The sequence below is a fragment of the Henckelia pumila genome, chromosome 3 (assembly GCF_033568475.1).
Source record: "Henckelia pumila isolate YLH828 chromosome 3, ASM3356847v2, whole genome shotgun sequence".
Classification (NCBI taxonomy): Eukaryota; Viridiplantae; Streptophyta; class Magnoliopsida; order Lamiales; family Gesneriaceae; genus Henckelia; species Henckelia pumila.
Window position 1 is genome coordinate 179,900,107 of NC_133122.1, and position 13,433 is coordinate 179,913,539.

General features: G+C 32.0%; 1 protein-coding gene across 1 annotated transcript; it reads left to right on the forward strand.

Annotated features, from left to right (window-relative positions):
- The first annotated feature begins 9,979 nt into the window (after nucleotides 1–9,979).
- Nucleotides 9,980–13,048, forward strand: LOC140893063 (glutamine synthetase cytosolic isozyme). Its single transcript, XM_073302137.1, has 12 exons — nucleotides 9,980–10,133; nucleotides 10,998–11,037; nucleotides 11,115–11,218; nucleotides 11,301–11,349; nucleotides 11,443–11,549; nucleotides 11,641–11,728; nucleotides 11,830–11,958; nucleotides 12,052–12,126; nucleotides 12,210–12,263; nucleotides 12,350–12,387; nucleotides 12,474–12,633; nucleotides 12,727–13,048. The coding sequence occupies exons 1-12, from the start codon at nucleotides 10,060–10,062 to the stop codon at nucleotides 12,877–12,879; spliced, it is 1,071 nt and encodes a 356-aa protein (XP_073158238.1). The 5' UTR covers nucleotides 9,980–10,059; the 3' UTR covers nucleotides 12,880–13,048.
- The last annotated feature ends 385 nt before the right edge of the window (nucleotides 13,049–13,433 follow it).

Consider the following 13,433-nt stretch of genomic DNA (forward strand, 5'->3'; position numbering starts at 1 on the left):
CGGTTCCATATTTTTCCAGTATTAATATAATTGATAGAGATTTCATGATTCTCGTCAGTTTGTGGTTCTGACAAAATATTTTCATCATCGTGTGTTTCTTCTGGAACACCATTTTCTATTTTCTGATCATCATTTTTCTCTATGTATTTTCTTTTCCGAGGATTTTTATCCTTTGAACCGATTGGCCTTCCACGCTTCAGGCGTTTTATGACATCATGAATGTTTTCATTTTGTTTCTTTGGAATTTCAACTCGAGCAGGGGCATTTACAGCAGATATATATGATTTTGTTACCCCTTTTGTGTCTGCAAATGCATCTGGCATTTGATTTGCTATTCTTTGCAAATGCACAATTTGCTGTACATCTTTATCACATTGTTTAGTTCTAGGATCCAAATGTAATAATGATGGTACATACCATGTGATTTCTTTTTCGATGTGTTTCTTTTCTCCCCCTAACATTGAGAAGTTATTTTCATCAAAATGACAATCAGCAAACCGTGCTGTAAACACATCGCCTGTCTGAGCCTCAAGATATCTAATGATTGATGGACTATCATAGCCGATATAAATACCATTCTTTCTTTGAGGTCCCATTTTTGTTCTTTGAGGTGGTGCAATAGGCACATACACCATACATCCAAAAATTCTCAAATGAGAAATATCTGGTTCTTTGCCAAATACAAGCTGCAATGGGGAGTGTTTATGATATGCACTTGGCCTGATGCGAATCAATGCAGCAGCATGTAAAATTGCATGTCCCCATATAGAAATAGGGAGTTTCGTTCTCATAATCATTGGTCTAGCAATCAACTGCAGACGTTTAATCAATGATTCAGCTAATCCATTTTGTGTATGAACATGAGCTACAGGATGTTCAACAGTAATTCCCATCGACATACAATAGTCGTTAAAAGTCTGGGAAGTAAATTCTCCAGCATTATCAAGTCTTATTTTCTTGATCGTATATTCGGGAAATTGATTCTGCAATTTTATTATTTGAGCCATCAATTTTGCAAATGCCACATTCCGAGTGGACAATAAACATACATGTGACCATCTGCTAGAGGCATCGATCAATACCATAAAGTATCGAAATGGTCCACATGGTGGATGAATTGGCCCACAAATATCACCTTGAATACGTTCAAGAAATATGGGTGATTCCTTTTGGATTTTAGCTGGTGATGGTCTTATAATAAGTTTCCCCAGAGAACATGCTTTACACTGAAACTTATTATTCTGAAAGATCTTCTGGTCTTTCAGTGGATGACCACTTGTATTTTCTATAATCCTTCGCATCATTATTGAACCAGGATGTCCCAATCGATCATGCCAATTTGTTAGTATTGAAGAATTTCCAATAACCATATTTGATTCGATTGGACTTATATGTGTATAATGCAATCCAGTAGGGAGCATTGATAATTTCTCAACTACATATTTCTTTCCTGATTTATATGTAGTAAGACACATATATTTCTCATTTCCTTCGGTTATTGTTTCCGTATCATAACCATGAGAATATATATCATTAAAACTCAACAAATTTCTTTGTGATCGTGGTGAATATAAAGCACTATTTATCAAAAATTTTGTACCATTAGGTAACAAAAATTGTGCTTTGCCACATCCTTCAATCAAGTCTACAGGACCTGATATTGTATTCACCATTGTTTTTGTTGGTTTTAATTCCAAGAAATATTTTTCATTTATGAGGATAGTGTGCGTTGTACCACTATCTGGTATGCAAACTTCCAGTGCATTATTTCCATCTTTGATCATAGCATTTTCCATAATGATCTTCAAAAACAATATGCAATAAAATGAATTAAGAAAGATACATGCAAATTATAATATGTTACAATTTAATTTCAGAATAAAACAATACATGCAAAATATAATATGTTTTACAATATAAAAATTACATTGTTACATTCTTTTCCCACCAGTACATTTAATCAATATCTTCGAAATCATTCAAAAAGTAGGCAGCATCTAAATTCATTGAACCACTTGCATGGTCAATGTTTTCAGTAAAATTGGTCTCTTTTTCTTTCCCCTTTATTGAATCTTTATAGAGCTTACACAGATGCTCAGGGGCTCGACAAGTTCTTGACCAATGTCCTGGAGTGCCACATCTATAACAAACACTCTCAGTTCTTTTTGGATGATTTTCATTTTCACCCGTATTATCATGCTGCCTCTTTTGTGGGTGGTTCGTGACGTTCCTTTGAGATGAGTTATTGAAATAACTATCTCTTTTATTTTCAAATCCACGGCCTCGACCACGACCGCGATCATTTCTACGCCCACGTCCACGCCCACGTCCTCGTCCACGACCTCGACCAAAATCTTGTCTATATCTTTGATTTTGGTTTTCATTTTTACTTACGACATTTGCTTCAGGAAATGCCGTTGAACCAGTAGGTCTGGACTGATGATTTCTCATGAGCAATTCATTATTCTTTTCCGCCACGAGTAAACATGCGATGAGTTCTGAGTATCTTGAAAATCCACGCACTCTATATTGCTGTTGTAGAGTTATATTTGATGCGTGGAATGTGGAAAATGTCTTTTCAAGCATTTCCATCTCAGTAATATTATGCCCACAAAATTTCAGCTGTGAGACAATTCGATACATCGCAGAATTATAATCACTCACCTTTTTAAAATCTTGGAATCTTAAAGTATTCCATTCATCTCGTGCGGTCGGAAGTATAACTTCCCGTATATGCTCAAAACGTTCTTTTAACCCTTTCCACAAAATCATTGGGTCTTTTTCGGTCAAATATTCACATTTCAACCCCTCATCAAGATGTCTGCGTAAAAATATCATCGCTTTTGCTTTATCTTGTGAGGATGATATGTTATTTTCTTTGATAGTTTCGTTAAGACCCAATGACTCGAGATGCATTTCTACATCGAGGGTCCATGACATATAATTCTTTCCGGTTATATCAAGTGCAATGAATTCGAGTTTCGCCAAGTTCGACATGGTGGTACTAGAAAATAACAATGCATTTTATTAGTTAATTTCCATAAATATGACAATACAAAATAATGGAAGAACGTAAATTACAAGTGCGTATACAAATAGAGAAAAAATATGTGTTGAAAAATCGCTGGTGAGTAAAAGACTCGTGAGCATGATGATCATAGTCGTTATGAAAAATATCCTTATAAATGTCATCATCTCCATCTTCGAAAAAACCGAGGATAAAATATTTTGAGAGAAAGAATAAATTTGGTGTGATTGAAAATGAGTTTGAGTGAACATATTTATAGGGCAAAAACTAGCCGTTTTGTTACCGTTTGTGACCGTTGGGGGTAAAGAAAAAATTGAGTATGTGTTGAATAAAAATTCGTGATAATCATGTAATGCATATAATGATAATCATAATTAAATAATTATGTATATCATATCACATTATTATAAGGTCAGTGTCGTAGATAGCCTTTTATATAATGTTGTGAAATTATACCAATATAGTTAGTATAAAGTCAGGTATAGTATATCATATCACATTATTATAAGATCGGTGTCGTAGACAACCTTTTATATAATAACATGAGATTATACAAATATGGTTAGTATATAAATACACAATAATATATATCATATCACGTTATTATAAGGTCAGTGTCATAGACAACCTTTTATATAATAACATTAAATTATATATTAATATAGTTAATATATATACATAATAAATATATATCACGTTATTGTTTAAAAACCTTAGAGGCTTTTATACTTGTCGTATCCCTTACCGGGAGTGTGGGATGTCGTCTTAACATCCTCCCAGGATTTATAACAAGTTTTGAAAAAAACTTATTTTTTTCATAACATGATATTATATATTAATATATACACAATAAAAATATATAAACAGTAAAATAAAAATTCTTACTTGTTGAATATTTTTGACTTCTTCTTGTATTTTGGAGCGTCGGAAAATATAGAGAACCTTCGAGCGATCGTGCTGATAACGTGTTGTGAAAAAGTAAAAATTTACGGTAAAAAGTAAAAACTCAAAAACTCAAAATTCTACACTTTATAAAATTTTTCTCTCTTCACAATTGTGTTTTTCTACACAAATGGAGAGACCTATTTATAGATCTCAATTGGAGATTAGTCAAAAATTAATACATCATTAATTACATCATCACACACTAATTTTCAATATTTTACAACTCAATTTTCAACTTTCAACCTTCAACATTCAACAATAAATAATAATATATATTTATATATATTTTCAACAAAAGAAACTAATTAATTTTTAAATATTTACGAGTCAGTGTTAGCCTTTCATGATCAGCTTAAGATGTCCTTTCAGATCCTATATGGCTTTTGAACATTATTCCATACTACATTGATTTGGTCATCGTATTTTGGAGTTGATTTTGTATGAGACGATTTTTCATGAGACGAGTCAAATTCACTTATATTTATAATAAAAAATTATTTTTTTAAACATAAAAAAGTAATACTATATCTTGGGTAATTCAATCAGTAGATCCGTATTATAAGAGTTTTTGTGATCATTTTGCTTATCACATATTTCTTCTCATCCATATCATTTTATAATATGTGAATTTTTTTGTTAGAGAATTGCTAAATTTCTTTTTGTTTATATATTTAGAAACAAAAATTATTTATGTTTGATCTTTATGAGTTATAAGTCATTATAATTATTTGAAGAAAACGATAACTATTCCCGTTAGGAGAATATTTGAATCATGATGTATGAGTTGTAATATTTAAAAAAATTAAGTTGTAATTCTACCAAGTTAAACGAGTAGAGTTGGATTACAATGTCGAGTTTCAAAATTATTTCTCTTTAATACCAATATATATCTGTCGAAACCGATCAAGTAAGCGGAGCCTCCCATTCAAGTTTTCTTATGTTTTGCATTTAATACTTATCGACAAATACACTTCGCCCTCAAAGAGACTATTTAATTTTCTACAATTAAAAGCTGAGTTTGCCTTTGACTTTCCTTTGTAGAATTTTAATTTTTATATAAAAGTACGACATAAATATTTGCAGGAGACGTGTATATTCGTTGAATGAGATTCTGTTGATGAATATTCTATTATAATTTTGTTTATTGTATTAAAAAATAAGATCTTATTGCATGTATTGAAATTTGAAATAGATAGTTCTTTAAGAAATTTGTTTTATCGATTTAACAAAGGATTAATATATCTTATCGTAAGTGATGTTTACAGCAACAATTGCCTATTATTTTAATCAATACTAATGTCCATTTATCTGAATGCACTTATACAGCTAGATTAATATTCATGGAAACATGTTAATTTTTGTTATTTTAATGATTTTTCATATTTTTACTAAAAGTGATAAACTATATGAATTTTTTTGACTATATATATATAATATAATATTGGATTTAAAAAATAAAAAATATGTATAGCTAGAGAAATATATTTTTGATCCTGTAAGTTGCACCTCTTCTACTTTTAGTCATGTTAGCTCAAAATTTTCAACATGCATGCATTAACTGCTCCCAACATTTTTCGATTTTGATCCTTTTTTTTGTCAAAATCCTACTAGACTGCCGAAAAATACTTAGTTTTCCTTCGGATTTGTTGACATGAAATTTAAAATTAGGGACCGTGTTTTTATGGAATCTATGTGGCTCAATCTCAATTCCAAATAGACAAAAAATACTAAAGCAAACCTTAAAAATTCCACATAATACCCACAAAATAATAAAATTCAAACAACTTTTTTTGTCTCACAAGTCAAAGCCGTGAAGAACAATAAAAAAAATAATTTTAAACAAAAATTCACAAGAAGGAAGAAAATACAAAAGAACAAGAAACAAGGAAAAAATAGCAGATACCTTTTCATTATTAGGGTTTGAATCAATTTTTTTTTAAAAAAATTTGGACCGATCCCTTTGACCCAAATCTTTTGAAGGAGTACGCCATTTCAATCTGGGCTGCTATGAATACAATTTTTTCTTTAAAGATGCTACGGATCCAAACGATCAAAGCTGAATATTTCTTGAGTTGGCTTCACAAATAAATAAATTCTTGAGTTGGCTTCACAAATAAATAAAATATATATTTCTTGAGTGGATCTCACACTCACCTCCTTGAGACGAAATAATCGAAACTTTTTGATGGGTTTGGTGAGAGAAATAAGTTATATGAATGTTATTATTTTTGTGGGTTTTAGTGATTTAGATTGAGCCACACGGATTCCAAAAACGCAAGATCTTCAATTTTAAATCCATGTCAACACATCCGGTGGACAGCTAAGCATTTTTCGATGATCTAATACAGTTTTTTAAAAAAGGACCGAAATCGAAAAAAGTTTTCAAGCTAGTGCATGGATATTGAAAATTTTGAGATAACATGATTAAAAATAAAAAAAAAAAACGCAACTTAAATGACAAAAAATGTATTTCTCTCAGCTAAATATAGGATTGAAGATTTTTAAAAAAATATTAGAGGTTATTTAATATAGAGACCTCAAATTTATTTAAACAGTAAGATAGTTTATATTAGTTTATAAATTTTTTTATATCGTAAATGTCAAAAGCTAGAACTATATTTATATGTGTGTTTTGCATTCACCTCTCCATACTCCATACTTGGTGTTTGACTTAACTATCTTATTAGGTTAAAAAAGAATAACATATACAAGAGAGTTAAGTAATATATACAGTATCGTAGGATGATGGATTTGAAATCCATGAATTTCGATTATATACTAGTTGCTTTTGCACGCAATGCGCATGTGTGATTAAAATATAAATATTATTTATGTATACATATATTATATTTTTGTTTCAAATCAATTTAAATTTTAAAATAAAATGAAGACACAAAAATGGATAAAATTATAGACAAATGAAGTTTAAAATAGAGATAGAGATTTAGTTAATTTTTATTTTTTTGCTTTTTGAAGGATATTTAAGATATTTCATCTTTGGGTTTACCAAATTAATTTTAATTCGGTTACTAAATGCTGCTCTTCTTTAATAAGAAAGTAAGATTAGGGGTGAGAAAAAATATCGAATTTTCTGTATACCGAGTGATGTAGCAAAAAATTGATATTACCTGTATCACAAAGCAAAGTGCGTGGCACCGGGGGTTGTCCGACGAAGACAATTCGACGCTCAAGTCAGTATTTGCTCAATAAAAGTTATAGAGAACTAGAACATGTGACTATAGAGAGCGTACCTTAGAGGACTTGAGCTATTTATAGATAGTCGGAGAGTTTCATGAGCTTGAGCCTCTTATGGGCTTTTAGAAATTTACGGGCTTTGATAAAGTGTCCAAATAAATAACTAAATAATATGAGACCCAAATGAATTGAGTCACTGATCTTGGGCCCCGGAAGAAAGTCAAATTGGGTAATAATCCATTACCGAGGTTACCGTACCGAAAAAATACCGACTTTTCGATATACTGAAGATTTTGGTATGGTACGGTAACGATACCAAACTTTTCGATACGGTAACGATATGAAATTTAAAAATTTCGGTATATACCGATATATTATATAAAAATCTATAATATTTTTAAACAACAAATTTGTAAATTTTAAAAAATATAAGGTTTTTTTTGGGTATAAGACGATATATACCGATACCATACTGAAATCTCTGTATACCGTAAAATTTTGATATAATCGGTATGCTAGTTATAAATACCAAAATTTTCGATACGGTATAAATATAAAATTTTCTTATACCGTAATTTTCGATATGATATAAGTTATGCATTTTTTCGATACGGTACGGTACGATACGATATGCCACCCCTAAATAAGATTTATAATAAAACAATAGATCAAATATTAAATATGCACATTACTCATTTACTAGTAATATAAAGTAAAATAAATATCAGATGACACCAATCACCATGCATGTTTGAGTGAAATTGAAATATATCATAATTAACGTAGATAAGATATGAATTTAAAGTTTATGACATTACTTTTCTGAATAACAGAAATATATTTGAACTCTATTAATCTTAATACAATCTAAATACATGGGAAGTGAATAAAAACAAATTAAAAAAGTATTACTTTCAACAAAATTTAGAGTTGGTCAACCCCGGGAAATTAATAACATTTATGGGAAAATCAGGGCCACATCAGATTATGAAATGCTAGATGTGTAAGGTCATAAACTTCAATAATTAACTTTTGATTTCACAGTCGTCACCATGTTTAGGTAAAACGTCGATTTATTTTTGGCAATAATTGATGGTGGGATTGTGTATTATTTACATATTTTAAAAAATTTTCTTTGCATTAGTTATGCATGAAAAATATATTTTCAACCGAAGCGTGAATTGAAAACTTGAAAAAGACATTAATTTTTCTTTATTGAATTTTAAAATTCGCAAAAAATCTAAGTCAACTTTGAGATTGATCCACTATCATTTCTTTCTTTCTTTTTTTTTTTGGTCTTTTTGTTTTTTGTTTTTGCAATTTCAGCCAATCAATATCAATATCCAGGTAAGGAATCTTGTACAGCTGAAGAAACAAAAGTTTTAAAATTAAAAAAACTTAGTCCAATGCCTATGACTTATTTAAATTAGATATGTTTTAAATAGTTTATTTTTTTTTAAAATTTAATTAGATTCAAAGGTCTGGTGTTGGCTCAAGAGGATTCATCCTTTGAACATCATTATCAAATCGATGCTTTGAACCATTCGGTCACTGATATTTCCAGTTTGGGAGTGGTCGATTGTAAAATCATATATTCAGTCATGTTTTTATTTTATTTTTTGTAAACTTTTAATAAACAATCAATGAAATTAGTGGTGTTCACGGTTTGATTAACCGTTCGAACCGAGTCGAAATCGAAAATTCGATTTAACCGAAAACTAAACCGAATTTTCAGTTCGGTTTTTAGTTTTTTGGATTTACGTTTTTTGTTTTCGGTTCGGTTCGGTTTTTTCTGCTCGGTTCACTGAACCGAACCGAAAATCGGTTTTTTGATTTTTAAAATTTTTAATTGATTTTTAATATTTTAATTGATTTTTATTTGTTTTTATTAATAAATAAATATATATTAATTAAATAAAATAAAATAAATAGAATTTCGTTAAACCCAAAAATCGAACCGAACCGAACCGTGAAATTTGGTTCGGTTTTCGGTCCGAATTTTCGATGAAATTCGGTTCGAATGAACACCCTTAAATGAAAGAAACTGCTCACACGTATTTGACTCTAGCAGTTGGTTCTATGATTGATCTTGAAGGCTGAGTTACTCCTTCCATTTTCTTTCATTTAAGGTGTAATTTGTATGCGATTTAGTTTAATGAATTTATATCGACGTTTTCAAACAACCTCTAAATATCTGATTCCTTGTAATATATAGTCTAGATACAGGTGTATGCATAATAATAATAATAATAATAATAATAATAATAATAATAATAATAATAATCTGCAAGTTAATAATAATAAAATAAGTTATAATAATAATCTGCAAGTGCTGGTTGAGAATCCAATTCAAGATTCCCCAACAAGGTCAACACACCTACGCTTTTAGTGTTGCATAGAAATAGAGGGATCAATTACTCACCGCTCAATTAGAAAGAGATAATAGCCAAAATTTTTTTTATAAGTTTAGTCTATTTTGTATTTTCGTAATGAAAATATTTATTGTTTTGTTTTGATCAGGTGACTTAGATCATGTTTAGATTTTTTGTCATCTGGACACGTTACATTTATCGATTTCATATCGGTATTTTTGTGATATCAAGTCCGTCCGGTGAAAAACAAAATTTATAGCTCCAAAAAATATATATTCAGTTTAGAAAATGCTTAATTTCACAAGTACAACCAACACGCACGTCACGCTCCTTGAATATTCTCATTTGTCAAAAACTCAAATTTCAAGAAATTTTTTAATTTAAAAAATATTAATTTATGTCAACAACTGCTGTTTGTTCCCACTATAAAATGGCTTGTCCCTCTTGAAACTGAAACATTCCAATCCAAATAATTTATTAATTGTTTGTTTGAAGAGAAGCTGCACATATTCTTGAAGCATGTCTTTGCTTTCGGATCTCATCAACTTCAACCTCTCAGAATGCACTGATAAGATCATTGCAGAATATATATGGTCAGTGTTTTCTTTGTACAAGATCATTAATGCATAATATATATATATAGTCTGTGTTTTCTTTATGTCTTTTTTCACTAGTGTGTTGCTTTCATCGGTTTTTTAACGGTGATCTCTCCCGTTATGTCATTCCTTAACTACATGGATGGCGAAGTTCTCTTTGCATTTTCTGCCTCATTCGTTTGGATCACCGTGTTTTCGTTGACTTTGTTTGTCTACTAATATGTTTCTTCATACTTTTCAAGAAGAAACGAGTGTTGTGCTACAATTGTTTATACCATTTTTGTATTGTTTTGATCCCTGGTGGAAAGATTTTCTATCAACAGAGATGGTCAAATCTTATTGAGCGGATTTCTAGCTACATGGTATATTATTTGTGTTAATGTAATATATAGCTACTTGCTTAAAGATTTTCTTTTGTTTATTTTTCACGTTCCTTGTTTAGTTTCACTTTGGTGGAGTGGAGTTGATTTGTAAGTTTTGAACAGGTAATGATTTTGTTGGTTTAGGGGGTTAAAATTTGCATATGGTTCACTTTTTATTTTTTGATCGAGGGCTCCTCTTGTAATTTTTTTCCCTGGTTATTCTATTATATTACTCATGCCTACCGGGAAACTGTTCTTCTTGGACAGACAATTTACTGTTTAATTTGCTTAAAAACTCTAAAAGAGTCTCGAGCATTTCTGTTTTTGTGGTGTATTTTCGGTCTTCATGGTGCTCTATTCGGAAAAAAGTAGTGTTTTTAAGTTATTGGAGTCGAGTAATATACTGAAAGAAATGATGCAAAAAGAGTGTATTCAGATGAGGATCATATCTAGTTTTTAGCCTATCTATTCTGTTCAAAACCTTCTTATTCCGACGCAGGATTGGTGGCTCTGGAATAGACATCAGGAGTAAAGCAAGGGTACGTAAACCAACCCTTTTTCACATAGTTTATCCGACTTTATAAGGTTATTGAGCCAAGTTGTTTGGTTTTGACAGACTGTTCCTGGACCCGTCACCGATCCTTCAAAGCTTCCCAAGTGGAATTACGATGGGTCGAGCACAGGCCAAGCTCCAGGAAAAGACAGTGAAGTCATCATTTAGTATGGTTATTTCAAATTTTGTCATAATATGTTTCCAAGTAAAGGTTCAACAATTAATGCATTTTTTGATGCAATGAAACAGTCCTCAAGCGATATTCAAGGACCCATTCAGGAGGGGAAATAACATCTTAGTGAGTTACTTCTTGTACCATGAAGTTTTTTTGCGGACCATAAGCTTCTGAAATCCGAGTAGATTAAGTGATAATTCTGTGTCCCAACTACAGGTGATGTGTGATTGTTACACTCCTTCTGGTGAACCGATTCCAACGAACAAGAGATACAACGCAGCCAAGATTTTCAGCCATCCTGACGTCAAAGCGGAAGTACCATGGTACCATTTTTCCATTCTGATGCAGAATTTTCCTACTCATTTCTCTGTTTTATTTATTTATTTTGTTTTGTTTTCGAATTCCTCGTTTTAGGTATGGTATCGAGCAAGAATACACGCTTTTGCAAAAAACTGTTAAGTGGCCTCTTGGATGGCCTGCTGGTGGTTATCCTGGACCTCAGGTGATTATCAATTAGCAGCTAGCAGCCTCAATCAATCATGTGTCTCTCTCCCATTTCCAGTTCTACATCTGCTATATTTCAATCTTTTTCTTGCAATTTAGGGGCCATATTACTGCGGTGTTGGAGCCGACAAAGCTTTTGGACGTGATATAGTCGATGCACACTACAAGGCGTGCCTTTATGCTGGAATCAACATCAGTGGCATCAACGGTGAAGTGATGCCCGGCCAAGTAAAATGCCCAACACACCTCTTCTTCTATACATACTATTTTAAGTTAGTGTTGATGTTTGTATATATATGTTCTGTATCTGCTTTTTTTCAGTGGGAATTCCAAGTTGGACCCTCTGTCGGCATTGCTGCATCTGATGAGGTGTGGATTGCTCGTTACATTCTCGAGGTAATACATTTTCCTGTTAAATGAAAGTTATCCATTAGATGGCCTCGACGATCATGTTGAAAAGTCTGTTCTCTTGTTGACAGAGGATCACTGAGATTGCTGAGGTTGTGCTATCTTTTGATCCCAAACCTATTCAGGTAAAAACCTTTCCACCACCGAATTTTTGTTGGATGTATAATGTAATCGGAGCATGAAACAGCATTTCTTGTATTCGTTCACATAGGGCGACTGGAATGGAGCTGGAGCTCACACTAATTACAGGTAATGTTTACAGTCACGATCATGTTGTGATCATCATCTTGTGAAATTAATTCGTGCTAAATCTCTTTCGATGAATGATGGTTTAGCACCGAGTCCATGAGGAAGGAAGGAGGATATGAAGTCATAAAGAAGGCTATTGAGAAGCTAGGACTGAGGCACAAGGAGCACATTGCTGCCTATGGGGAAGGCAACGAGCGTCGTCTCACAGGAAGACATGAAACTGCAGACATCAACACCTTCAAATGGGTAAAATAACACATTCTAGCTAGTATCATGTTTTACATGTACAATGAATGAATCAGACAGATTAAAGTTGGCTGGCATTGTTTCGGACTGCAGGGAGTTGCAAACCGCGGTGCTTCCATCCGTGTGGGACGAGACACTGAGAAAGAAGGCAAGGGATACTTCGAGGACAGGAGGCCAGCCTCGAATATGGACCCGTATGTTGTTACATCCATGATTGCGGAGACAACCATACTCGGGAAGCCCTGAACATTTTGAATGAACAGCATTATCATGAGTTGGGAGTGCTATTTTATTTCACATTTACAAAGAAACGTGTTTTTTTAGAGAAATGAACATCAATCCTTCTATATATTTTCTATGTAGTTATATGTGTTAGAGATATTACTACTTGTTTGAATCAAGTGTTCATTTTGTATTTCTGGGTTCAAGGTTGAGTTAGCTCTCCTCGCTTGTTGATCCAGTTTGTGAAATAACTGGACGCCTTTGTTATTAATAACGTGTAAGGATTGATTTTCCTTTTTTAATAAAGATTTTCAGCTTTGTTATGAAAAAGAAAGAGAGAAAGTTGCCTCAATGTTTATTTTTTAGATTTGATTATGTGAAATAACCGTGAAATAAATAAAATATACAAATACCCTTGACATACTCAAATGAAATAATCATAGTTCAAATCATAAAAGGTTTTGTACATGCCGCCCATAGGGTACTATCCTATGGGCGACATGTCCCCCCGATCGACCATTCCATCATAAAGACACTCCAACTATCCTACAATTATATCACTCTATCAATGTCTCAGA

Excerpts from the sequence above, each read along its gene's own strand:
- LOC140893063 (XM_073302137.1), top strand. The coding sequence starts at position 10,060 with ATGTCTTTGCTTTCGGATCTCATCAACTTCAACCTCTCAGAATGCACT. Across the intron at positions 11,038-11,114 it reads ACATCAGGAGTAAAGCAAGG|ACTGTTCCTGGACCCGTCAC; the intron begins GTACGTAAACCA and ends TGGTTTTGACAG. Across the intron at positions 12,264-12,349 it reads TTGATCCCAAACCTATTCAG|GGCGACTGGAATGGAGCTGG; the intron begins GTAAAAACCTTT and ends TCGTTCACATAG.